General features: G+C 41.5%; 2 protein-coding genes across 3 annotated transcripts in view; one reads left to right on the top strand and one right to left on the bottom strand.

Annotated features, from left to right (window-relative positions):
* DNAI3 (dynein axonemal intermediate chain 3) overlaps positions 1-6,536 on the top strand; it is a 30,301-nt gene extending 23,765 nt beyond the window's left edge. Inside the window, exons 17-23 of the mRNA XM_068406751.1 lie at positions 715-818; positions 2,313-2,376; positions 2,811-2,941; positions 3,614-3,818; positions 4,237-4,328; positions 5,741-5,874; positions 6,460-6,536. Coding sequence (XP_068262852.1) covers positions 715-818; positions 2,313-2,376; positions 2,811-2,941; positions 3,614-3,818; positions 4,237-4,328; positions 5,741-5,874; positions 6,460-6,466 — 737 coding nt within the window. The 3' untranslated portion in view covers positions 6,467-6,536. The remainder of the gene's footprint in view (positions 1-714; positions 819-2,312; positions 2,377-2,810; positions 2,942-3,613; positions 3,819-4,236; positions 4,329-5,740; positions 5,875-6,459) is intronic.
* Positions 6,537-11,694: 5,158 nt separating this feature from the next.
* Positions 11,695-27,949, bottom strand: part of SYDE2 (synapse defective Rho GTPase homolog 2) — a 31,880-nt gene continuing 15,625 nt past the window's right edge. Inside the window, exons 4-8 of one of the 2 annotated variants that reach the window (XM_068406238.1) lie at positions 25,589-25,715; positions 19,954-20,135; positions 18,837-19,068; positions 14,683-14,741; positions 13,992-14,080 (exon numbers count right to left, since the gene is read on the bottom strand). In XM_068406238.1, the coding sequence (XP_068262339.1) occupies positions 14,731-14,741; positions 18,837-19,068; positions 19,954-20,135; positions 25,589-25,715 (552 nt within the window). In that variant the 3' untranslated portion in view covers positions 13,992-14,080; positions 14,683-14,730. Of the gene's footprint in view, positions 14,081-14,682; positions 14,742-18,836; positions 19,069-19,953; positions 20,136-25,588; positions 25,716-27,949 lie in introns of both variants that reach the window. The other variant, XM_068406237.1, reaches the window with a different exon arrangement.

The raw sequence follows: 27,949 nt of genomic DNA, 5'->3' as shown, positions 1-27,949 counted from the left end.
GTGCCTCATTCAGTCTCTTTATCCCTGAAACAGTATGTCCTTTTCAGCCCTTACAGAATACTATTTTTAGTATTCTATCCTGGAGTAATAGTATATATTGTAGGTATTTCTGTAGTGCTTTGGGTAGAGGTGTCACTCTTCGCTACAGAACGTGAAGTTAGCACTTCACGTTCTGTAGCAGAGCAGTTCTTATTGTGGTAGGGACACACTATTAATCCCTCTATAAAGCTGGCACTCGGGTAGCCCAAGAGTTGGACTACCTGAGAGAGTGACTGCCAACCATGCCAGAAAATGCCTTGCTGGCAGTTGAGCTGCTGTGGCGCACGCTGGACGCAGGCTGTGCCGTTTCCTGGAGCAGAAGTGTTAGCTCCTGGTTGCAGCAGCTAAGGGGTATGCGCAGGGGCAGTTCCCACGGAGACACTGATGCTGTGTAAAATTGAAGAACAGAATGGTGCTACCCTAAGTACTTGTCTGGGTACAGGAAGCACTGACTTCAGAGCAGCTGCAGCAATGGGGAGATTCCACCAGGAAACAGTTAACCTGCAAACTGCTGCTTTACTTGGCAGTCTTCTTCATCTCTCCTTTTGAATTCCCCTTATCCATGAACTACCTTTATAAGATAAAGGATTTGCTTGGTCTGATAAATTCCAGTGTATAATAAATAGATGTATCTGTACTGTTTCCCAGAGAAGGTGCAATCTCTGAACGCACTAGGAGTACCTGTCAACGACAGCCCATATACAGAGATGAGTACTCCTTCAAGCAAAAATCTGAAAGTGCTAGAGAATATCTCCACCGACTTTTTTGTTGGAACTGAAGTAAGTGAAAATAACAGATTACTAATGAAAATGTTAATCCAAGATATCTGAAAGACTGAAGAATTAAATAATAGAGTTTTCAGAAATGTATGGACTTGCTTGTTTTCTTCAGGTGTTAACTAAACAGATCTTTCTGGACATGCCACATTTTATTCCCATTTTAATGTGTTTAGCTACGTGCTTAAAATAATTAAAAAAACCCCAATATTTGGTAGACCAGGAACCCTTACTCAAAGGGCAGAATTAGAAGACATTTCTGTGTATGAGTACAAGTTGGGGACAGACCTGTTGGAGACCAGCGTAGGGGAAAGGGACCTGGGGGTCCTAGTGGACAGCAGGGTGACCATGAGCCAGCAATGTGCCCTTGTGGCCAAGAAGGCCAATGGCATCCTGGGGTGTATTAGAAGGGGTGTGGTTAGCAGGTCAAGAGAGGTTCTCCTCCCCCTCTACTCTGCCCTGGTGAGGCCGCATCTGGAATATGGTGTCCAGTTCTGGGCCCCTCAGTTCAAGAAGGACAGGGAACTGCTAGAGAGAGTCCAGCGCAGGGCCACAAGATGATTAAGGGGGTGGAACATCTCCCTTATGAGGAGAGGCTGAGAGAGCTGGGTCTCTTTAGCTTGGAGAGGAGGAGACTGAGGGGTGACCTCATTAATGTTTATAAATATGTAAAGGGCAAGTGTCATGAGGATGGAGCCAGGCTCTTCTCAGTGACATCCATTGACAGGACAAGGGGCAATGGGTGCAAGCTGGAACACAGGAAGTTCCACATAAATATGAGGAAAAACTTCTTTACGGTGAGGGTGACCGAACACTGGAACAGGCTGCCCAGAGATGTCTCCTTCTCTGGAGACATTCAAAACCCGCCTGGATGTGTTCCTGTGTGATGTGATCTAGGTAATCCTGCTCCAGCAGGGGGACTGGACTAGATGATCTTTCGAGGTCCCTTCCAATCCCTAACGTTCTGTGATTCTGTGATTTCCAAAATACATTGAACTTAACTACCTGCCATCAGGAACCAAAAAGTATTTCCTTATTCCAGAACCCATAAGATTAGTAATATTTTTTTAGTGTTTCCCCCAATGTCAGGTGAAAATGTTTATACAACAACTTCCCCCCCAACTTATTTCCACTTTAGAAAGTCGCAGCTATTCACAGCCCTCTACCTACCCTATGTATCTAAAATTCCAAAATCTTTCCCGGTTTTGAGTTCATGTGGAAATGAAAATTTGGCTTCTAGCTGCCTTTTTGCTTCCAGTCACCTTTTCCCCAAATACTGGAGCAAAGCATGAACTGTAAAAATTGAGCACCTAATTCTGCAGGAAGGACTGCCTACATACATCACGGTAAGTAAAGCTGTTTGTGCAATACAAAACTGAAAAATGGTGATCCAAAATCTTAGTGGTTTTTTCAGCCATTGTCTGCAAACTTTCATTTTAGTTTACTCAGAACATATTTAATATTAAATGCATTTACCTGATTTTTCTGGCATCGCAGGATGGAGAAATTGTTTATTCTGACTGGAAAATAGAAATTGATAGTGACTCAGCAAAACCAGTTAGTAAGTATAAGTTTTTCAATACCTGTTGAAACCTTAATATATTGCTAACTTTAAAATATTTGCAGCTATACTCTGTCTTTTTAAGGTTCTTGCTCATCTACTATAATAGTCTATCTCACTAATGACACCAGGATTCAGCAGTACAGCCTCAAAGCATATGCAGTTTAGCTCTCATGACAGAACAGCAAAAGCCCTCTCCAGTATCACAGGTGCATCGCTATGTACCTATTGGCACAAATCATGGAAGTCATACTTCACAGTAACTAGATTTGTGGCAATTCCAGTTCCTATACCTTGTGAGCAAAAAAAATGAGGCTAGTATTTTTGAAGCCTCTGCTGGATCCTGTACTCCTGTTTCTCCCCAACATAACTCCCATTGTGAAAATGATCAATAAAGCACTAGTTACAAGCAACTGCCTTTTTCATTCCATTAGGTCAGAAGCACACTCAGAAATACACCATCCACACTGAAACTATCAACACTCTCCAGAGATCTCCGTTTTTTAAAGACATCATTCTAAGTGTTGGAGGACGGAATTTTGCCATTTGGAAAGAAGGCGTTACAGTAAGTTACTTTAACACAGCTGTAACATAATAGATAGATATACAAGACAGAACTATAATAGCTGTATTTTCAGGAATGTTTGTAAGTCACAAAGCATCATAGTTTAGAAATAAATTGGGCATAAGAAGAGCTTTTCCTTTTTCTTCACATCAGAAAACTATTTTGTAAATAGCTTTGTAAACTTGCCTTATCCAGAAAAAAAATGAAGTGACTTTCTTCAATTCTAACCTTGTAAAAACTGTAGCTTCTCAACAAATTATTTCTGCTGCTCGGGAAACTGAAGAATAAAGGCAATGTGTGCTAAAAGGGTCTGAAGAACTCATATTTAGGAGGCAGTCTTTTTATCGTCTGAAGACAAAGAAACATGTTTTTTTTTACAGTTACTCTCACACAGGAATCCAGGTTAGCTCACCTGGCAAAATCTCAAGACCACAGATTTTAACAGCAGATAAACAGATTACCTTAATAGACTGGAAGTGGGATATCAGGTTTTTTACTTCCCCACAATTCTCCCCTTTAACTGCAAGTGATACCATTTGCCATTGATATAATTTTTGTAATAGGATCATTTAAACTGAGAATGTTCTTAAATGATAGGAGATTTGAAGCAGTGAATGGATAGTACTGTTTGATTGTTGGGTTTGTCTTTTATTTGTTTTCAAACAAATTAAGAATGGACCAATCCTTCAGTCAAGCTGCTCTGCAGGGAGAAACACTGTGGGACATTGGTCCTTAACAAGACCAGGAGTTTTCTTCATTGGCAGAGATGATGGAAATATAGATATTTGGGACTTACTGAAGAAATCTCATGAGCCATCTCATTTCCAGAACATCTCCAAATCAGTGATCACTTTCATCAGCCCCTGGATTGCCTCACGTATGTTGATGCTGATTGCACTTTACTGTGCCACCCTGTTTGCAAAATGGCCCATGACTCCAAGGCACACTAATCTTGTTACAGATAATCGTATAATAGATCTGTACATACTTCCACTAGTTTAACACTGCACTGTATATACAAAAACGCATACATCAGTTCTAAGTGTACTACCACGGCACAAAGCATTTGTGAAAACATTTGATTTTTGAAAAAAGTTTGAAAAAGTAGAAACTTTAAAGGGAATTTCATTTGTGAAGAAAATAAGAGAGCAATAAGGCTGCCTTTTTGTAGCAGTGAAAAATAAAACAAAAAGACCACAACAAAAAGGAACCCCCTGTGGCTTGTGTTTGGGTGGAGGTATGCATTACTGTTGGAATTTAGATTGCTTATATGTTTTTTGTCAAATATCTTTCAGCAAAGCAGCATTTTTTAGCTGTTTCTGATGATCTTGGAGTACTGCATGTTTTGGAAATCTGTCAGACACTAAGTCACCCTTTGAGGAATGAGGTTGGTAAGAATTTTTTTTAATCTCCGTGACACTTTATCCTGAAAACTCCAACACAGAAACAGGCCTGCCTGGAAAAACTTGCCTTCAAATGGATGGCAATTAATTTGAGATCAGTATGGCTATATTCTCCAAAGATCACCTGTAGCAAAGCTGGCTTTGCACAGAGCTGTTAGGAGGCACCTAAAGGAAACATGGGTGACAGGTGGCAGAATTCCACTGCTCCAACCTGGCTACATGAAAACACAGAAAGGAGTTCAGCATTTTTTGCCACATGAATAAAATGACAGCTGGTTTCATGCATTAAAACAATGCTATATAGTGCATAGTAATGTAAATATACCGAGTTTCTCTTTCTTTACACCTTCTTGTCCACGTTTGCATCGATTTTTTTTCCTGTAAATTTGGTACTTCAGTTTACACATCTTAGTAACTCGTTCTAGCTTAGTTAAAGCACATTTTGCAAACTGTTACTAACATTACCACTCATTTCATTCTCTTTTGAAATAAGGACTATCTGTACCAAAGGCCCATGGGAACAATGGAAACAGTTTTAATTTCTCTTTATTTCCACATCCTTTTCAGTTGTTCTTTTCCCCCACCTCCCAGCCAAAAATCAAGCTCGTGTTTTCATCTCAGTCGGTCTAGCAGTCTTGCCTGCCACCTAGGCTGTTATTTTTACATCACAAAATCTTCTTGTCATCCTGTCCCAGTTTTAAGTTAAGATTATGTATGCACTTAAATAGTTTATAAACATCCCATAAAGGTTTGCTGTGTGCAGAGCAATATAACACCAGGTCAGCAGCCTCATTTTAGTAAAAGTAACTTCTCCAAAGCAAGGCAGGAGCTAACTACGTGCTATAACATGAGGAAACACCTTGCTTCTGCCCAAATTACATGTGTTTTGGAACTACACTATTTATAGCATAGAATTATTAACCCAGGACCAGTCACTAATATTTAGATTACATTCATTCTAACTGAAGTATTCACTGAAAAATACTAGGTTGTTGAAGAGACTAATGAAAACTAAAATACAGAATCCTATATAAATGCATAGTGTAATACTGAAATATGGCATTTTATGGTTCCTTTGTGACTGAAGTTGGGTCAGTGAGGATTTGGACTGATCTAGTGAAATCACTAACCTAAAACTGATTTAGTTATTTCAGTGTAGGTTCCTGAAAGATGATCCACTCAGAGTCAGTGTAATAAAAAAATATTTAACCCCATGCATATTTGTATCCGAAATCAATTGGTTTCAGTCACATCTCTATATTGTTTTGCTGCAAATTGTTTGGATCGAGATATCTATATTCCCAATATAGATAAACTAATAATACCATTCAGATCATCACCAATACTTCTGTGTCTTTGGGCGTGTAATGACCCTTGTTTGTCATTGTGTTAACAGCATGCCAACGTACTTGATTATTTTGAAAGGGAAGTCAAGTATCTGAAGTACTGTGAACAAGAGTTTCAAGAGTACCAAGAGTTTCAAGCCAAAACAGAATTGAAATGGAGCTGGAGGCACAGAGGGAGAAAACAGTATGTTATACTTGGAATTAAGAAAACTTTCCATGTTTCTTTGGGTCTTTATAATGCACCTGTTTTGCTAGGCAGGATGTCTCCATAGTATTTTCAAAAATCAGGATGGACATAATCAGAATAGCTTAGCAGCTCCTGAGTTCATATTTACAGTTCTTAGGAGTGGAATACATGGTCCCAGTTCCTATGAGTTCAGCTCTTGGTCACGTGAAACTCCTGCAAGAGTATTAGAGCCTGTGGACATTTAACAGCTATGAATTTACTTTTAGTTTTGTATCAGTTGCTCTTTCAAAAAGTTACATTTTGGCAACTTCCCTATAAACATTGCTCCTTCAAGTGAGGAGGGACTCCAGCCTTCCATTCTTTATTCATATAAGGATTTTGCCTATCCATTCTTTGGTAAATGGTTTAATAATACCAACTAATCAACCAAGGAAATGACAATTCAGTTAATGTAGCCCTAGGTGATGCCTATTTTCATTAATTTGCGATAGCACTGATACTATCCACTGGAAAGCAATGGGGTCACATTCAGGTTTCAAATCTTAACAGTGCATTATTGCCTGGTATGTTTTTTTCCTTCAGAGTATGACTACAGAAAACAAAAGAAGAGATGGAAGAGCAAGAAAATGCAGCCTATACTGTGTTTCTGGACCTGGAGAAGCAGATACTAATGGATTCAGGACTAGTAAAGGGACAAGATATCCTTTCCTCATCAGATGCTTAGAGCCCATTGTCACCTTTAGAACCAGTGAGCTTTTTATTTCAGGACCTCTTTATTTCAGCAGAACGTGTTTAGCTTCAGAAATAAAGTATCTTGCAGTTAGAGATTATTGTTTCACTAACTTTATCCATCACAATGTGGTTACAGAACAACTGTTTTGGGCACACTTCCCCCATTATCTTTCATTAATACAGGTATAATGAATATTCTATCTGTTTAAATAATAGTTTTCAAATTCGCGTCTGTCAGTGCCCTATAAGCTGTAAAAATCTAAAACACAACTCAGCTGGTCAAACCAATGTGCCAGTGTTCACCTCTCCAATCTACATCCACCTACACCCACCAGAGGGGAAGCCATTCTACTCCAGTAGTTACATTCACATAGGCCAACCAAATTCTGCTACTGAGCTCCAGCAAGCATCTCTTCCCCCATCCCCAAAGTATTCACTCCTCTTGAAAACTCAGGGACAAGCAGTACGTTTTTATGATGTCCAGGACATTTCCTGCTCTAGAGATAGGGTGACAGAAAGCACTCCAGAGTGAAGAATGCTCACCTGAGACTTGAGCAGCCCCATGTCCCCGAGCTGCCGTTGAAGGGAGAAGGGGAGGCATGCAGGCACACACGTACCTCCGATGATCACAGGAATCACAGTAACACAGGAGATGGAAGGAACGATTCCTCATGCAAAGGCTCCACTCTCACCTAAGGGATTTAAAGATAAAACCAGACCCTGAATTGCTCTTATAAATCAATGAGCCATTGCAGCTCATGAAGCATAGGAACAAAGGTATTTTTACACTAAAGACATCATCATTGGCTAGCTTTACTCTACTCACTACAACTTCCACAAGCAATTGTTTCCCCAAACAGCATGTGCAGTCACCTGGATTACAGCAGGGAAGAGAGGTGCCCATCACTGCTACAAGAGGATCTATCCCAAGATCGCCACAACGCTCAAAAGGCATCATATAATGCTACTGCTTATGCAGTCAACATCAGCGCTCCCTCAACAACAGCAAGCTGGTTCTGTTCTCTTAAATGCAGCCACAACAAATATTCACTGTGCTATAGAGACTTCTATTTATTGCTTACTACACTTAAATGATAGGAGAGAGCCCCTTGCACCTCTTCTGAATCCATACATTGATACACTAAGGGAGGACCATATAAATTACTAAACAAATTTCAGGGGCTGCTGAACCAAAAGCAAAGTTCTGACCACACTATTCATAAACTCTTCAAACTGTGCAAGCTGAACCACTTTTACTTGCCATCATCAGATTAGGAAATGATTGTTACTTAAGCCTGGCAAATGTTTACAAACAGAAAAGCAAAGCCATTAAAATATATTGTTCCCTCGAAGAAATCAGTATTATTTAGAACAACTTTTACCAAGCACACTGTGGCTGTCAAGTGTGTGCATTTCTGTCAAAAGACAACTATTCTTGAGAGAGATCGAATGGTGTTATACAGAAGTTTTAATATTTACCAGTGTAAATGAGTAACAGCTCATGAATATTAATGTTCATCCTCCATCCACAGAGATGACTCTTTCGTAAGCAGTGTTCTGCTGCTTGCTCGGTTTCAATAGCCAGGTCAGACACCATGTATATGAGCAGAGCCTGTCAAGCAGAAATTAGATCTATCAGAGGAGGACAGATTAAACTCTATACGGGTGAGTTCACTCTTTCCATGACTCACCAAACTGTTTGAGGGTCACAGGCTCCTGTCAAACAAATGTCCATACAGTCACAGTAGACACTAAAGCACAAAAGACGACTGACACATGGGGGATTTGCAGAGAGGATCTTCAGCTGACAAGCAACAGCCAGCCCCATGGCTCTGCTTCATTAGAGCAAAGTGTAGCCAAATATGAAACAGGAGCAGTGTGAGCCTCCTACGTCCTGAAATAAACATTGCAAAGTGGTTTTAGGTAGTGTTAAAAACACGCCCCTTCATTTTTCTAGTGTCAGGATCTCCCTATCATGTACTTTTACCACTTTAACTGAACTTTGGTCAGATTCATGATAGGTTTGGTGCCACTGGATAGAACTTGTTTTGAAAAATAGTCTTTTGTTTGTTAGCTTGAAGTTTAAATATTATAGTAATATTCCTTGTTCCCCATATTAAACTACCTATAAATCAAACCAAGGAAAACTCAACAAGCACATCCCTACCACCTGCAGCATGGTGTTTGCAGTCAGAGCTCAAACAGCAAAAGAACACAGCTCCTCTGCTAAACCAACATTTAACTAACAACCTGCTCCGTAACGGTATGTAAATATCCCACAACCGACTAATTAAAAAGCTCAGCACTCTGTTATCAGGCCTGGACTTTGTTAGAACACCACCTCAGATCATCTTCCACAGATGTTTGATTAACAGGGATGCAAACTACATATAAAGTCACCATATGGTCATGACTTACCTGGAAGGCCCAACCATCTCCCATCCACTGTAGCTCTGTAACTACAACCCAGAAGAGGCAGCAGCCTCACCGTGAGCCTTGTTCCCCACCACAGAGGCACTCTTGAGAGTTTTGATTAAGAAAATATTCCAGAAGACAGCCAGATTTCAGCCAGGTTTTTCTAACAGTGAGGACAAGGAGGCAGCGGATCAGGGGTCTGCTGAGCAGTCCCCCTCCCTCCCCAGAACAAAGCAGTCTTTGGACTGGAGTAGCTTTCCAGAGAGCCATTTTCCTCTTCATCTCTGTTCCCAAATAACACCAGAGACATGAGATTATATACCCCATCACGGTCTTTTATCCTCTCTAATGCAACCCTGGATGTTCAAATACCTGTAGGGTCAGATTTGCGATATCTCATGGCAGACTGTTCCCCAGGTTAATATTGCCCAGCAAATTACAGGGTTTCCTGCATGGCTCTGATAAAATCAAACAGAATGAAAGCAGTTAACTCTGTGTAGGATGACATTTTAAAACAAATGCATCATAGTGACACTACAGTGTAACACCAGTCCTCCCTCCACGTCAAATAACCATCTTTCAACTGTTGCTAGCTTCATAATTCAAGATAAAGACTACTTTCAAAAGACACTTTTACTGTTAAGAAAACCCTATACCTTGGGATGGGGAGGAAGGTGAAGGGATTATGATCTGGCAGCAGAAATACCAGATGTGTGTCTGGCTTATCAGATATATAGATTTATTCTGTAAAAAACCCTGGATATCTGCTTCTGTTGGGGATGTTTCCCTCTATTTTTAGAACACATCCGAATACATTCTTGCCTAGTGCATTAATAAACATCCACATACATTACGCATTTGGGAAAGACAGATCTAAAGATCTGCTGTTTCTGAGGATGTAGGTCCCCAGCGGCTTAAGCCAGACCAAGGTCATGCTGCCACCCCCCCTACTCCACACAACCCCTACCCATCTCTTGCATGCTCCTGTAATAAGCCAGTTTGGGAAGCTGAAAACGGGCAAGAAGTGATTCAGTGTCAGCTGGATCAGCCACGCAGCCCCAGCAGCATTTGGACAATCCTGTTTAAACAAACAGCATTGGATTAAAACTCTGCGGATGGGCCTAGTCCACTCCTGAACTCACCACAAGTGTATTATATCCTTAGCATTTGGCTGCAGAGTTGCACAGACCTACGTTCGCACTTCTGCTTTTCCCTGGGGACTACAAACTACAGTTCTTGGTTGCTACCCAGCCCAGCACGTGGCCATCACTGGCCTCAAAATACCGGAAAAGCCCACACTTGGGTATAACAATTTGGGTTTACGTGACTTTGGTGCAAGTCCTGGAACTGTTTCTGTAAGAGCACCTGCATCCATTTTGTTTACCTCGGAAGCAGAGGTCACACCTGAAGGAAGTCCACATACCCCAAGGACATCAGCTCTCTGAACCCAACTGCAGGCTCTGCCCTCTGCGTTTAACCTCTTCCAGCAGCGTAAGAGCCCCTGCAGAGCCAGCGTGGCTCCTGATGTCAAGAGTTACACCAAGCAGACAACAAAAAAGGTTAGCACAGTAAGACAAGTTCCTGGCTGTGCCCACAGAGTTCGATGGCAGCTCTACCCTGCAGAGCCCACACACCCCAAGGCTGCTCTTCTGTATAAAAAAGCTGTTCATTATTATTTCGGTAGAAGCAGGTTGTTTTAAATCTCCCAATTTAGTGTTTCTAGATCAGGGTAATTCCCACACTGATCTTCTTCCTTAAGGATCAGTAACAATCCTACGAAGGATGCAACTTGACCACATTATACAAGTAATTATATGAAATATAGTCATATCTATAAGAATATATATATAAGGGACAATATACAACAAAAATACCACTTGGGAAATGTCTCATTAAGAGACAATTTTTAAGATACAAAAGATGTTCTACAAGTTGAACTAGATTAACAGCAAATGTTCCATTTTAATAATAGCAATAATTTACTATATTTTAATTAATTAATTAGGTTATCATTAATACAGTTTATCAAGTAATTAACTTCCCCTGTTGTAAGGTTAAAATACTAGAGCTGACAGAGCAGCACACTGCTGCACTGAGTTACACAACCTTCCTGTAGAAAAAGCCTACACTTATTCCGAAGGTGCTCACTTACATCATCTACGTTATTACAAACAATGAAAACTTAATATACCATTTAGCAAATAACTGTAAATGCAAACATCTTTCAACTAGTGCTAATACATCTACACACCCAGTGCAGAAGCCAAGCTATGTTCAAAAGCATCAGCATCCTGCAATAAAAGAAATGCTGCCACAACACTGGTTTGAGAACTTCCTTAGAAGATTATTCCTTTTGGATTTAAACCGAGTAGCGCTTGTTTGGTATTTTTTAATTATGTAACTGAAACGCTGGCTCGATCTAGAAAAGACAACAGAACAAACCATCTTCTGAAAAGCTAAATGTCTTTATAGAATTAATTCACATGTGCAGCCAGTACAAATGTACGACACCAGCTTAGACAGGTTTAAATAATCACTAACTAGGCTTAGTCAAATTTTGTTCTTAATTCAAATTTTATTTAGAATTTAAATTTATAGTTTAAAAAGTATGCACATTCTGTAGGTATAAAAGTTTAAAAAAATACATCAATTTATTGATAAATGCTTCAGGTTAAATTTACATTTTCGTACATTATCATTATATTGCAATAATTGTTTTGCATCTTTTAACACTTATAAAAAATAAATTAATGAGATTGAATAAATCATTTGAAACCATGCTAAAATAATTCCTTAGAAAAGAAGGGTAAAGTTTGCCATAGCAATTCTTAATTCCTTGCTACTGTAAATAAATAACTCTTCAATTAAGCAATATAAGGAAGTAGGGGTTAGCAGAAAAGCACTTACCCACAGGGTGAATGGAAAGCCGTGGCGGGATGCCAACGTTGTACCAAAAAGATGAAGAAAATTAAGTTCTACCCTGCTAATTGACAGTGACTCCGTGTCTGACCTCTCAAAACACAAGACCCTCTCGCCGCCCCCTGCCCAAATCCCCCCTTCCTCACTGGGGGGTGACCTGTGAAGGACAAGGAATGACTCTATATCTCCTTTTGGTTAGAGGGATCATTAAAACATCTGTATGCGATTTGGTAACTATTTTTAATTAAACCAAGAATGTGTTTCCTTAACATGAAATGTTTCATTGCTCATGATAAATGACTAAAGATAAAAGATGATCTGAGAAGATGGTGACAGCTGAATCTAATACGGTCTCACAGTGAACTGCAATCCCACCCAAACTCCCCAGGACTACCATCACTCAACCCGTTCAACCTCATGTAACAACCCAAGTTTCCATTTGTGGGAGATTAATAAAGAAAAAAGAAAGATTCAGAGAAAAAAGTAACTGCCTTTGTGCAGAATTTGAGTCTTGCATCTCAGAGCCACAGCCTTTCAGAGAGGGCTCAAACATATCTAACTACCAGCAGACAGACAAAGGTACCTCAACAAAAATACATGAAACTCTGGAGAGGAACAAAAAAAAAGTATTGAAACATCAAGAATTAAGTAACAGGTTACAAGGACAAACCAGAAGTATTTTTTGAAAAGTAAATACCTTCCACAACTTCTTTACATATGGGAAAAACATGGAGGAAAAAAACAAACAAAAAAAGAAGGGGCGGGGGGGGGAAGAGAAAGGGTGTTGTGTATGTGAGAGAGAGTTAATAGTCAACACCTGCGAACCGATGCCCCTGCAACACACAAGGTCATTTACATTAATCATTCACCCTGCCTTCTCTCTGGGCATGTTTCTGTGCATAAATCAAACACTGTGTTACCCAAGGGGTAACTTCATCCTGGCATCACTGAACATGTCTTCCTAGAAATGGGGATATTTTGTAATTCTGAGACCTCTCCTTTCCAAAGGTGGCTACAGACACATGCACATTTATACAGAGATATATACAAACAAGGTTAGAAAAATATTTAATTTTTGCTTGCTTAAATAATTACTGAAAAGTGTTAATACAGGAATACATTAATATTTGTACAATTAAAACTTTATATATAAATATTATATATATATAAAGCATTTGTCATAGCAGCCATTGCATATATAGTAAAACGAGTCTATCTGAAGTCCATGCTGCAAAACTCAGGCCAAGCAGCGTTCATCCTCTTCCAAGAGGAACATCTGTACCGGAGCTAGGGTTTCAGGAACGAGGAGTTCTGCTGCCGCTGACAGCAGAGCTGTTGCTTTATCTTCTGCCAGGTGTTGTCCAGACCACCTAAGTGCATCATATTTTTAGGGAGAAATGCCACTATGTGGAATCACCTCATGGTCTCTAAGGTTGCCTCCAACACCCAGCATCAGGCCAACACCTTCTAACAAAAAGGCTGAAATGTAACGGAATGGCTTAAAATCTGCTAATGCAAGGTGGGCCATGGCCTTACCACAAGGCGTTCAAGGGTACCATCACTCCTCACACAGCTGTGGGAAGCCTGGTGAGGGGCAAGGAGGCACTAGGAGGAGGTGTCACACAAGACAGTATTTAGTAACTCATATTTAGCTTGTTTTTGTTGAGTTCCCTTTCCAGGTTTCCTATCAGAGTATCAATACTTTCCTGCAGATCTTTGAGGTTCGCTCTGTGATCCACCGCAGAGTCTATCGCTTGCATTGTCAAATAGCTCTGAAACATGTGCTCTCTGGGGACGGGCTGTGGGTGTCGTACCAGGGCATCCGACTCCTCGGCTTTGCTGCTGTCATCCCCGCTCTCTGTGTCTTCCGAAGGGACGTCATCGTAGTCTGCTTCACTCAGGCAGTCTTTTGGGTTTAAGAAGTAGTTCTCCCCACAACTACTCCAGTCTCCAGCGTAGCGGTTGCTCGACGGGCTGTCTAGACCTGCTGGCCTTGGTCTGAGTACCCCAGACATCTCGGTACCGCTCAGATTCAGCATCTGAGGCCTCTGCCTCTTGGGTCTCAGGTAATTCAGGGAGGATGAGTGCTCGTGAAATGCATTCAGATGTGCTGGTTCTTTGGCAGGTGAGTGATGTACTGGAAGAGAGGAGAAGTTAAACCAGAGTCAGGGCTGAATCTGTACTGCAACAAGAAAAGTCCACAACAGATGCCCACTCTCCTCCCTCAACGTCACACGCTAACAGCATGCATGAATACATGCAAGCTTACAGCCAACACATTCCACTACTATGTTTTCTGCTGTTGTTTGATATAAAATAATTAGAAAAACTACCGTAAATGCTCAGTTTTGAAGATTCATGCCAGATTCAAACTGCAACGGAGAGAAGCCTATCTAAAAGTCAAAATTCCCAGAGCACCGATTAAATTCACTGCGTGAGTTAATCACCATCCAGCTCTGGGTCAAAGAAAAGCAAACAGCTCAGCTCACACGCTTCGTCCAGGCTAAAAGAGTAACAGAAAGCAGGCACAGCAAAAGAGGTTAAAACACAACAAAAATACCACCACAGAGAAACACCTAGGGAAGCTCAAGATGCACCAAGGGTTAAACTCTTGTGTTTCTCTTTTGCCCTAGTGTTCTGCGCTATTAAAAGAAGCTCATTTGCACTATGCATTACTTATCTAAGCAGCCACAACCCCATGTCAGACGTACACTCAAACAGGTCTGATGGTCGTGTTACCTGAGCTCACGATTATACAGCACAAGTTACTAACAGTCTCCTCCACTGTTACCGGCTTCCTACAGTAAACAGCACAAATATTTTTACTGACCTGTGCCTATTAAATGTCTGAGCTGCAAAACTTCTGTTTTAAACAGATCATTACCTCTTGTAATTGGAAGCAGAGACTTTCTATTTCCATTCACCATTGATACTGTGGTGCACACAAACCCCTGCAGTTCACAGTTTCACCCACTCCTCGTTAGACTCCTCACACACAAGCACAAAGGCTCAGTCGTGAGCTGTGCCCAATGCTTCTCTTTCTGGGTCCGCATTACAGGTCTCTCCCAGGGCATTTTAGTCTTCCTTTACATCTTGCACAGTAACATGCAATAACTATCGCTGCTTTTTTCCCCCCTCTTACTATAACAACAGCCCTTCTGTTTAGACTCTGCTCCATTAAGATGAAGGGCCATGGGTTAACAATAACTTGCCAGTATTACATGGTCTAACTGAACAAGGACTATTTGTTTTCAGTTGGAAAAATACGGAAATTGAAGTATTGCACAACATGTTGATTATCAAGCTGTCTCAATCTACAGGAGATTAAATGAAAGGGACCAGACTGCGATCCTTCTGTCAGGTCCAACTGTTCTGTTTACACTGTATGCTGTTCGCCTGCTCACGTCTCTGCATTCATGTTTTGCCTCCCTTTTAGCACAGCGTCCTGTACAGTTCTTGCAAGCTGAGGGATAGCATTCAGCTTTCTCTCCAAGGTGAAGGAAAGCTCTACTGCTTACCCTGCTCCTGCCCCTTTACAGCAACGCACACTCCTGTGGGCAGAGCAGAATCTACTTGCTTTTGTTTCCCACAGCAGCCGTGCCATAAGCTATCCCCAGGGTTTCATGATTAGCTCCTGCGCAGTATTTGCTGCCCAAACAGCTCTTGGTCTCCCTCTTCCTCCAGCCATATTTCCCATCTCTCCTGTGCTGGCTCACTGACCTGACTGACAGCTGCTTTTCATTTTTGGTGGTCAGCAGCTTTGGGGCTGCCTAGCTGCAGCTGACAAGGGAGCAGAAGTGTCCTCAATCAACTCAAGCCCATCATGAAGCTGCACCATATGCCAAACTAACTCTCCGCTTGCTCTTATTTTCAGGCAGAGAAGGTTTCTGTAAGGCTGCAGCAAGCAGAGCCAACAGCCAGCAGCTTCCCAGCAGTACCGACCCAGAGCGTGGTCAGCGTGTACTTGTTACAGCCACAGGGTCAGCTGCCACAGCAGGTGACTCCAGGGCACAGCCACTGTCAGGTCAGCAGAGTATGGAAAACATGTAAAAAGCACTACCATTTACCTCGTCCACAAGCAGCTTTTCAAGCTGCCCATGCAGTGAATTCCTTTCAGCACCTGCACCTGAGCTGCTGGAAGGCAACTCACCCGCTCAGCTGAAACTCAGCAGAGGGGCCAGCAATGTCTAATGCCAGCAAACTATGATAAATCATACTCACAGCGGGGTGGGAATTAGACAGCACAACTGAGACTATACTTGTTTGGGTTTTTTCCCTCCAGTACCTTAGTTGTCTACATTGACCTTTTTCCCAAACTCATCTTTCCCGTTGCTAAGTGATAAAGGCAGCAGAGGTGCTCGCTGACCACTGCAGCCCGCACAGCAGCAACATGCCCCAACCCACAGCGGCTCTCGCCAAGAAGGTCTGCGGCAGTAGGAAGGAGCCTAGCGATACTCCCCAGGTGGAAACTGTTGTAAGAGGAATGAAGAAGTAGCCCACGATGGCTGAAATCTCTGTCTCACTCAGAATATTCTTTATACTATTCAGTATCAGTATCTGATATACCACAATAAACGTCAAGCACTTGACAGATCTCAGTGGGCCATTCACAAGCCTGACAACTATGCTGTGCCGGTCAAGTGAGCTTGCAGTCAACTCTCTTCTCTTGCATTTGCTTCACTTGTCCTGATACTTCACAGTTTCACCCAAGAAAGGATTAAAGCTTCCCTGAAAATTCTCTCTCTCATAACTAAAATAAAAAAACAAACCAAAAAAGACGCCCCCCAAAAAACCCACCTTACAAATTTAAAATAAATCTCTATAGATAAAAACTTAACAAGTACTACTGGCTAAGTAGAGCAGAGACTGTTTAAGATGACCTGTGTAATAACAATACAGTGTATGTTCCTATACTTTTTTTGTAATCATAAAAACCCCTTTAATTAACAGCAAGATCATATATCTTACATAGTTTGATTATGAACTACTAAGACAAAGACTACAAGTTCATGTGCCTATCCTGCACTTTGCTAGTGCAGACAAATCCAGATACCTCTGGATTTGTTGTCTATTCCTAGACATGACACTTTTTTTTTTTTTTAAATTATTGTATAGAATCTGCCAGATATAGGTCTTTGCCAATCCATGCTTACTTGTCAGGAGTCCTTGCTGGGCCCTCCAGAACAAACTGCTTCAAGAGCTACCTAGCTGGGAATAGCAATTTCTCTTTATAATGTTTGCAATTGGGTGAGATGACCGAAAAAAAAATAGCTTTTTCCCAAACACTCTTTGAATGAGTTGGGGAATATTTTATACCCTGAACACAAAGTAGCAGAGCCCATCTGGCTGGCTCAAATGCAGCCACAGCATCTGTAATTCAGTATTGCCAAGTCAAGCTCTTTATGACCTCCATATTTCCCAAGTGACAGCAAGTCTCCCATAAAAAACAGACCTCCTTTTCTTCAAGTAAAAATAAAATAAATTTAAAGCCAAACCCAATCAAACATATTATTCATTTAGATTAACTGTAATTCTATTTCGTGTTTCAATTGGTGCAGAAATTCAGCAGCTTCACAAGAGCAATTATTGTGTTCTAAAAGGGAACAATCAAGCAGCTGTTTAGATGAGCTGAATCTTCTCTTAGCCTTGAGAATTAAAGGGTTTACACTGCTCAAATTTGAGAAATGGATATTAAATTATTCAAGTTACCAATCAGATCAGTTCTCCACACCATCAGCCAGACCACCGTGAAAAAGGAGGACACTACAGCACAGCACAACGCACCCGTTTTCTGTATGGTTAGGCAGCTTTCAACAACTGTTTGGCCAAAGACTATCTGAAAACAACCTAAACCCATCAGTTCCAATGTTAAGTTGTTTCACAGTATTACCCTCAGACTCTCCCTGTTTAACTGAAAAGCTGCAACACCTTTGTCTGCTCCTGACTTTGGGCAGTGCTTGCGTAAGAGAAGGCTGCGGTTCAGCAGCAACGCACAGGAATTCACCACGGGCTGAAAACCAGGGCCCCAGACGTCATCCTGACTATTTCCACTGGCTTATGCCTCTCTGAATAGCAGGGGAAATGTGAACACTGTGCGATTGTTTCCCAACTGAAAGGCAGATCCTTAGCAGAAATAGCTACCTTCACTTCTACTTTGGTAGTTTATTAGCAAGATTAGAATTTCACCTCCCTTCTTATTGAGAATTGACTCCAAATTGTGCGAAAGCACATGACCTCTTGAGTTTGGAAGTGGGAGCTAAAAGGTACTTAGGGTGCTTTGGTTTGGGTTTTGTTGTTTGTTTGGTTTGAGTTTTTTGCTGTGTTTTGTTTTAAAAACATTTCTCCTTATGCAAAGCTCAGCAAAAACAACTAGAAGTTGCACAGCTCTTACTGTAAGGATGTTCCCAACTCTGCCAAATTACAAGGGCAGGGTATCTCAGAGACCAAACTAATGAATTCCAAGCACAGATAATCCTGAATGGCCAAAGCAGGAGAGCAGAAGAAAAAAACAAACAAATCAAAAAAAACCCACCCCACCCCCAAGCCCCCCTAATTCAGATGTGGAAGCCTTACAGTCACTGGGTTTGTTTTTTCTAGTGTCTTTACTCACATAAAGCACTCTTCACCACTTCTTACATTATACTCAAACTCTGCCATCTGGTAAGAAACCAATTAGAACAACAAACTTCCTGTTAAACAAAATGACCGAATACAAAAAGTAGACTATAAAATTAGCATTATTTCTTTAGATTAATAGGTGATGCCATAGAACCTCATGTTTTAAGGGTTCCAATGCTGCTCAGTCACCCTGTGAACTAACATACACTGTCACACAGTAAAAGCATACAGTAATGGTTTGACATTTTTCCTTGATCAGATTCATGAAACAGTACCTGGCCACAGCTGGAGTAAATAGTGAAGAACCTCTATGTGTTTTTTGAAGTCCAGGGCACTAGCAAGCTCTTGCGAGTCTGTGAAGACTCTGTTGTTATGGTTGGTGGTCTCCTGCCTCTGGCTCAGTAACACAGGCCCAAAACATACAGCTAAATTCTGGCACGTCATCTTATTTACTTCATGGTAAGAAGCCACCAGTTTCAGGTGATCCAACAGCATCTTCAGGGTAGCCTAAAAGAACAAAATACTGCTCAGGAAACAAAACACTAGATGAAGGTGGTGTTGACATCCTAATGTCGCTGCTCTAGAGCGGTAAGATCAAGGCTGGTGGCTATGGTTTTTCTACCAACACCCATCAATGGAACATCTTAGTGCTGAATTAGAAAAGCTGTATTAAGACTGTCACAGAGCTGACTAGTTAAGACAGACTTTCTGGTAAAATTCAGCTTGTTTCTTACCTGATCTCAGTTTTACACGGATGAGTTTTCTCACAGTGGAAAGGGGACGTCAGGGAGGGGAGAGGAGCTGCAGAAGCAGTACAGATGATCCAGGTACATTAGAGAATAAAGAAACCCTCAATATGGCCTCAGCATCAGAACAAGCTTCCAGGTAACACCCAGGTACTGTGCAGGCCACTCGCTCCCCCCCAAAATGGGCTAACTGCAGTTTTCTAGAGGTGAATTTGGCAGGTAACAGCAAACAGCACTACTGCACTGCACAGTATGGGAAGTGAAGGTTTTATTGCATGTACTTCGGAAAGAGGAATGCATTTGCTCACGTAATTATGACATACAGATCAGAGAACTCCACAGAAATGGAGCAGGACACCACACACGAATGTCCTTCGATCTGACAATGTAAGAATAGTGATCACAGCTTTTCATTCAGTTTTACAGAGACAATATAAAATGCAAATTAGAATAAATCCATCAATGCAGACCCTCTAATTAATCACAGCATGGAAGTATTTTCAAAGACGTGGAGCATCAAAAATCCAAGTGGACCATTAAGTCAGGAAACAGGTGTACAGATCTCGACACATTTTATATCCAGTGTGAAAATGTTCCTTTATTTTCTGAAGCATGCAACTTACTTGAACCTGCCAACACTGCTCACCTTCTCAACATCTGGCAGGCAATCCAGAAGGGCTGCTGTGTGCTCAGAGTCACTCAGGCCATTCTCACAACCACTTGCCGTCATTTTCAAGGGATTTTTCACCATGGCATCCAACACTGCTTCGTAGAGCTGCTTGGTTATCAGGGGAGAGGGTAGCTCTCGCAGATAGTCCTTTAGGACACCTTCACATGAGACACAAGAACAGTTGCCTTTAACAAGCTGCAGATTCACTTTCTATTGATTTTTTGGAGCTCTAAGGCACATCAACTTCACCTGTCCCATGAGAAAATCCTCTGTGTCAGTGACAAACCCCACACTCAGGAGTGAGGACAGCAAGAGGGCACAGCAAACCACGGGTACACGACGGATCCCCACAGGGCCAGCTAAGAGGCAGGAGGTATTCATGCAATGTCCCTGTGAGGCTGGGGGGCACCAGCACCCTTGTCCCTGCAGCTTCTCCAAGCCCACGCAAGGCAGCTCATCACGAGCCGAGGAGTGAAACCAGGGGAGGAAGGAGCACTGCCTCCAGAGAAGAGGGGTGCGTGCCAGAGCTGCTGGGTGCGCAGGAGCGGCTACACAGGCACTGGGTGAGCATCTTTCCAGGTCTCCCTCCTGATCAGTTCCTACAAACACCAAAGTCTTCAGCCTGATGACACCTCCTCCTTTATATACAACCAGAAATTAATTTTTCCGTTCTGTTTATTTTCAGCTATAACATTACGATCAAGAATCCCAGTGGCAGTGGCACATTTGGTGAAGCACACAGCGCTTTCTCCCCTACCAAAGCACAAAGCAAACAGATGTCCTCAACAGGGAAACACCAACTCCCCCCTGCCTCTGGGTACTCTGTATCCCCCAGCGCACCGCTCGCTTCTGCTGTGACAAATACAATTCACAGCCGCAGAAGACACTGGCTAAAACAGCCACGCGCTGAGCCCTCACAGCTGCGGAGACACACTGCACCGTTTCAGAAGCTGGGGACGTGCTGGAGGAGAGGCTGTTTCTAGGGGATGCAACAAACCAGGCAAGCGCTTTATTAAACATCTATTCCTTCCACAGATGCAAACAAACAAGAAGGAACTGAACGTTTGCATTCTTGTAAGCTAGCTTTACAGGCTGGCCAATACCTCAGTTTGAATGGGGCTTCAGTGACTGTAAGAATAATAATTAAAAACCCCAAAATATTAAGACTTCTAACAGCACTCCCCCCGAAAGGACACAAGCAGGATGCCATCCATGAGCAACGTATCCAGTACAACTGATGCAGAAAACTGAAGAAGACAAGCCTGCCTCACAGCAGCTTTTACTTTCCTTAAAAAAAATGCATTCTGTGCCACAAATATCTACCCATTTTAGCTAGATCACAGTTGGATTTAAATACTTTATTAAGAAGAAATGGTGGATTAAAAAAAACTTTTTGAAAGCAGGTACTGTAATTAACAAAGCAGCCTGGCCTTGAAAAAGGCAAGGTTGGAAAGGTACAAGATCTTTTTAGTGTGCACTCCTCATAGCCTTGTAAAATCCCAAATCACAGCAAATACCATCACACTGTGCTATTTAACAAAGCAACAGTTTTTATAAACTCAATCTTTATAACCTAACTGTAAACTGAACTGTAGAGTAGTGGGCTTTGCTATGAGGTCACTTCTAAAAAAATACAGGGAATGAAAGTTAATATTTTCCCCATCATAGCCACGTTCACATGCAGAAGGCAAGTAAAAGTTAACTTCTACCTGTATAAATATTTTTATTAAAAAAAAAAAAAAAATACTGCACCTAGCAGTAATGCAGCTACTCAAGCGCTGTTGCATGAGCGGCACTAACTGAAGCAGCATCAGCCCCCAGAGCTGCCAGACCATCTCTGTGCAACGTAAGGCATGGGGCAGCCAGACAACACTTCTGTCTCTGCAGCCCACCACACAGCACCCAGCAGCCTGCCCGGGGCTTAAAATGAGAACCTCCCACCAGGAATATAAAAACTGCGAACAACCATCCACGTATTTTCCTGAAAACATATTCCCTCTGGTGGTTTGGGTTTTGTTTGTTTGTTTGCTTTAAAAAGAATATGCCACTTCTGTTACTGCTCCACTTAAACAGCTAGTTTTTGTTTAATAACTTACTCATATGCCCCCCTCCTCACCAAATTTTATTTCTTCCCCTCATTTTAGAGCACCATGTTCCATGCGTGGACTAGCTGGTTAAAATATTTATGACACAAATGTGGCAGGGGCTGGTGCTGTACAATATGGTTTGGGCTATTTTCCTTTTTCCATAAGCAAAACACTAGCAAGAGATGCTGAGTTTTATCAGGATCTGTGTTTCAGCTGTGCTTTTTTTGGAGGGGGAGGCTGAAATCAGAATTAGCTTACAGTAGGAAATGTATGTTGTAATGAAATCAGCTTACACTGTTGAAACACTCAAAACCATCTATTAATAATCATTTAGTAGGAATTCCTGTAATAGCATCCACAGTCATAGGACCACCACTTGCCAAAGGACTTTCTCCTGCTTACCCCTGAATAACAGGATCATTTGGGAGCCATGAATGCCCCTTGACCTTTCTAAATCCTTTTGCTATTCACTCAGCTAAATTAGCCCTGTAAGAGGCTGATGTTTTTTTTCCACGAACCTACGCTTCCCGCTGCTGCCAGCCCACTAGCACATCCCCCTTGACACAACCACACACTACAAATTTAGACAGCGAGCAGAAATTGCCATCCACTTCATTAATTCCTCATTTTTCTGACCCACTGAACTGTTAACAGCATTGCGTGCTTTATGTAGACATAAGAATTCACGTGGATGTGAACAGACATAAGGCAACAACAGGACCACTGGTCAGCTCCGAACACTGGCTGCACGCTTCAGTCCGAGCCATGGCACACTTAGCTGTGTGTAAGCCTGCGCCAATACCAAGAGCATTTCTCAGTCAAGATATAATCATTAAATATTCATCCTTTAGACTTTGGAGAGCTGCCAAAAAAAAAACCCCTTTTTAATCTTTTGGAAAAGCAGTGCTACTCAAATTTCCAAAAGGACAGAAGGCAGCATGTCAAATCAGCCAAGAGTTGTGCTGAGGGTTCATATTTTACAGAACACATGTCTTGGCTTATAAAAGTATGAATCATGTGCATCAGCCTCAGCATTGCAAATACAGCAGTAACATCTGGGGAAACACTCCCTCTCAGCCCAACTCCCTATGCATCTGCGAGAGAGGTTTTGTGGGCTCTTTTATTCCTAGCAATAAGCACAGTGGGTACCTCAGGTCTGTCAGCAAAAATTGCCGGTTCCCCTCTCAGTCCGGACCACACCGTTCACAATAGAGAGTGGGCTGCATTTTGGTCAGCGGCAGGTATGGGTGCGAAGACCCCTACCCTCCAACTCGCACAGGACCCCTGCACTCAGTCCTTTTGACACAACACTAACACAGGCACTACAGGCAATCATATAGCACAGCTGCAGGGAACCAGAGGAAAGAATTTATTTTTTTTCAATGCAATTTCTTAAAACTACTTTTTTCTTGTAAGGAAAGCAGAATGTAAGTAAACTCTTGCAATATAACATATACAAAAGCATACCCAGTACTCCTTCCGTAAGACAGACACCAAGGCTGTAGTCTTTTCACGCTTACAATACAAATTCTGGATGCAAAAAGTTATCCTTCAGCAGTACAAACCAAAAAAGGACCAAGAGTCCAGCAAGACCTGCATGGTCACCAGAAGTTCACCATCACCAGTTAGGCTTGCAGTAATGTATATTGGAAAACTGAAGGACACTTTTCTATTTAACAACTGCATCATAAACTCGTGATGGAAAGATCATTCAGGCTGCACTGCTGCCCTTCCAGGGCTTTGCACCAGTACCGAGCTCTCCTGCAGTTCAGACTTTGGTTTCAGCCAGTTCTGGTTGGTTCTGAGTGTACAATGTACTCAGGAAAATCAAAATGCTTATGAAATGTTACAGATTCTTTTGTATACGGATGAGAGTCAAGTTCCTATAGCCTTTTCCATCATACTCCTGAACCGTTTCTGCAAGTACTGTTTTATTGTAATGATTACTTGTAGCATGGGAGTGCAATGCGATTTTTATTATTCCACAGTTTTCCATCAGCCAAAAGTTTACATTAACCAAATAGCAGTTTGCCATTTGTCTGCTTGTAAGCCAATATCAGACAGTTTCTGCTGTTTGGCAGAAAGCAACAGAGGGAGTTTTTTCCCCCCTTCTGAGTTGATTTACAAAATTGGGAAGACAACAGGACTTCAATAATTTCACGGAACACTCTGATCTTAGATATTATCACCACCTTTTATCATTAATTTATTTGTAAAGAAAAGAAAATTACCCAGTTTAAAAGATCTTTTATACTATTTACTTGTACTGCACACCTCCTCTTTATAAAGGGTGTATCCCATCAGAGTGAAACATAAACACAAGTTTCTGCTGCTGGGAACACCGGTACTTGTGAGCAACACTGAGCCCGACAGCAACACCAGCCAAGGTAAGCAAAGCGAACCGACTAGCTGGACATTCTGAACCGAAAGGTTTATTTAACCCAGTAAATGTCACCGAATAATATATTCTGATACCACTTTGCATAATTATAAAGTGTAATGAAAAAAATTCATTCCCAATACACTGAAATGAAATAAACCACCAAACAGCATAGAGCTGTCCTGTACAGCTGGATGTTGCATGTTACACAGAGGGCTTTGGCACAGAAAGTTTATACCCTGACTACTGTTGTTGCATTTTCCATCCCTGGATATATAGGAAATGAATGCTCCTGCCTAATTTCCTGGAGCAATTGGTTTACTCAGTGATGCCTGAAATTAGATCAGCTTTGGTTTACATAAAAAGTATCAATAGTTATAAAACTGTTCCACTTTTAAGCAAACAAAAAAACCCCAAACAGCTTGCTTCAGTTGTGCAGTGCAACTCCTGGGTAACCACTCACATAAAGAGCTGATGCAGATGTAGACATGCTTCCTAAGACCTCCTGTTCGTGCACTCCCAGTCCTCACCTTTGCCAGGAGTTTGCTGCACGACAGCAAGTAAAGGGCCACTCCAGTTAGCAGGAGAAAGCTGCTATTTAATTGTGTTTTAAAAGAAGCAGATGATCAAATTAAGACACTTTCCTGCAGCTCTAACTAGCCTGCCCAAGGTGATGAGAAATCTGTTTCCAAAATACCTTCAATCTCCAACATAAAGGGAGGACAATGGGTTGATCTGAGATGGCCCCTGGACCACATGTTGCAGAGCAACGAGCACAGCTGATGTGTCTGATCAAAACAGAGTTTTTCAAGATCTGCTCCACCACAAACCAGCAGCAGAGGTTTAACCTGCTACAGCGACCTGTCTCCTTTCAGACTTCCACTTCCCTCTGTAACTCGTAAAGCAGTTACCAAAAGTGGCTCCTTCCCCACCCTCCTCCATCCGAATTACTGCTGCTTCACACTTAAGTCATCCCCAAGGTACTGCACTCATTCTCACCTAGCCTTTAGCAACACAAAGCAGCAGTTAACAGCTTGTGAAGTGACAACAGTAAACTAGTTCAGAGCACAATCTCACCTTTTAAAAGGTACTTTGCAAACACAGCACAATTCTATATTAAAAGAAAAGCAAGTAAATGTATTACCTGTTATGACATTAATATCTGGGTACTGGCTTTCACAGAGAGTAACTGCCTTGCTGTCCCTCTCAAACGCCTCTCGAAGCTCTTTCTTAACTGCTGCTGAGCCACATAACCGATACAGGCCAACCACCTAGAAGCAAAAACAACGGCCACACATCAGTTATTTTCCTACACAGGGGACTAATAATTGACATCATGTTTTGTCTCATCCAGGAATTGCAACAAACAGAACTGTTTGGAAATGTATGCTAAGGAAACACAAACAGTGCAAGCCATTAACATCAAATGATAACGTATGTTATCAAACATTACACTAGAGACACAGTTGGGACTGCTAACTGGTAAGTAAATAATGCTAATGTTTTCCATAACAGTAAATATGCTGAACAGTATTTTATCGACAGAACATGAGTTTTAAATCGGAATCATTTTGTGCTTCGTTTTTTATGCAAACCTAGGAAACAAAGAAATACAGAATCAGCTAGATAGTAAACAAAATTTAAATTATATTTGATAACAGTAGCCAGGGTTTCAAGACAATTATGAAGACTCCATTATCACATCTATAAGATGCTGGTTTAAAGACAACAAGATGCTGACTTGCAGGTGTTTCAAATTATAAGAAAAGTTTTATGCAAAGCAGAGGTTATTTATCATGCCTAAGGTGACAGGAATGAAACCTACAACACTCCTGGACCGAATTAGTAATTCAATCATGTGGTTTCAAGCACTCAAATTTTGCATCTTATTATTATTTACTTCTCATTTTCACCACCACCATTTATACAAAGCACGCCTATAATATTAAGGAACTAAACCTTAAATATATTCATTTGACTTTATTTTAATTAACTTTATAGGCAGAGGTTCCGAGCAGTTAATAGCTAGTCCAAAACTACCATAGACACAAAAGACACAAAAAACCAAAACAACCCCCTTAGACTGTACTGACTTAGACCATGCGAAACTAGGTTTGCAAATGAGTATTTGTCTGGTCATATATTAATTCCCATTTAAATAAATCGAAAGTTACCCAATGGAATTTGTACTCGCTCTTTCCAAAGACTGAATATAATCTACTATTTGCCTAAGACAATTTCTTTTCACTCTAGAGTTGTCTAATGCCATGTCTGAAATTCAAGTGGAGATGCCATACCATGCCAGTAGCCTGCAGTCTATAGGAAAGTCAAAAATGTCAGACAAGCACATGGTTAAAACAAGTTAACAGTATATTTTGCATTTTTGGTTCTCCCTGTGCAAATACACAAATTAGATTTCATGCTCAAAAGCATCAGGTACATTCAGACAATTCAGACCCCAATCGCTTCATTACCAGTGTTGCCTTGATTACCCAATATCATTTGCATGACTAGGTGCTAATAATCCCAAAATAAAATGCTGAAACCAGGGGACACAAACATTGGAAAGAATTAAACTTCTCATTTCCACTGATTTGCATAATGTTAGGAGAAGCATTCACAAGAATCACACAGTTATCACCAGTAGTGACTTCCAGCAAAGTAATTACACAGAAATACCATTTCTGTATCTCATGACCTAGGTTATGAGATTAACTCTGCTATTTATAACACCTGGAACTACATCCAACCTGTCAGCAATTTAAAATAGTAACAGTGGTAGGTGTGATTACTTCTCAATTTCACCTGAGCAAGAACAGGTGTAAAAGAAACCGAGGGCTCACCCATGCTGTGGAACAGCATGCAAGAGTCATCCCACCAGTTTCAAATTAACTGCCCTGGGGAACAGCCGACCTCAGGACTGTGCATCTTTCTTCCTAACAGACTTCTTGCCTAGCATCTCTAACTGGGGATTCACTTCCATACCTCATTTCTCATATATATTTTTGTCCATTATGTTACCTCAACCAATAAACTGTATGAGGATGAAGAGAAGACACTGGGCACTGCCGCTTTACAGCACTCACCTCCTGTCCTAATTTTGAAAACAACCTGAAAAAAGGCAAGGAGCAGTGGCATGGGGAAACAATTCAGCCCCTCAGCATCTCCTCCTCATGTGAAAGCTGTGCACAAAGTGAAGGCAGAGACGAGTCTTTGGCATGTTGGCTTGAGACTGCACACACATGAGAGTGAAGTTTTGGCAAAAGACCTGTCCTCCGCACTTTGTCACTGCACATGATGCCTCAGTTTTGTGTATGAGGGAACATTATACTCTTATTTTTGCAGGTAGATACAGTATGTCCCTACGGAGTGATCTGTGTTTCAGGAATCAGGCATTTTCAAGTTCTCATCTCAGCTCTGCTTTCTGAGGGTGACTACAAGCTGGGGACTGCAGGTTCATGTCACTATCCCTAGTCCTAAAGCATGACTGTGAGCAAGCATATGT

Source organism: Nyctibius grandis, chromosome 8, assembly GCF_013368605.1.
Source record: "Nyctibius grandis isolate bNycGra1 chromosome 8, bNycGra1.pri, whole genome shotgun sequence".
NCBI classification, from domain to species: domain Eukaryota; kingdom Metazoa; phylum Chordata; class Aves; order Nyctibiiformes; family Nyctibiidae; genus Nyctibius; species Nyctibius grandis.
This window is presented reverse-complemented; position numbering and strand designations above follow the sequence as displayed.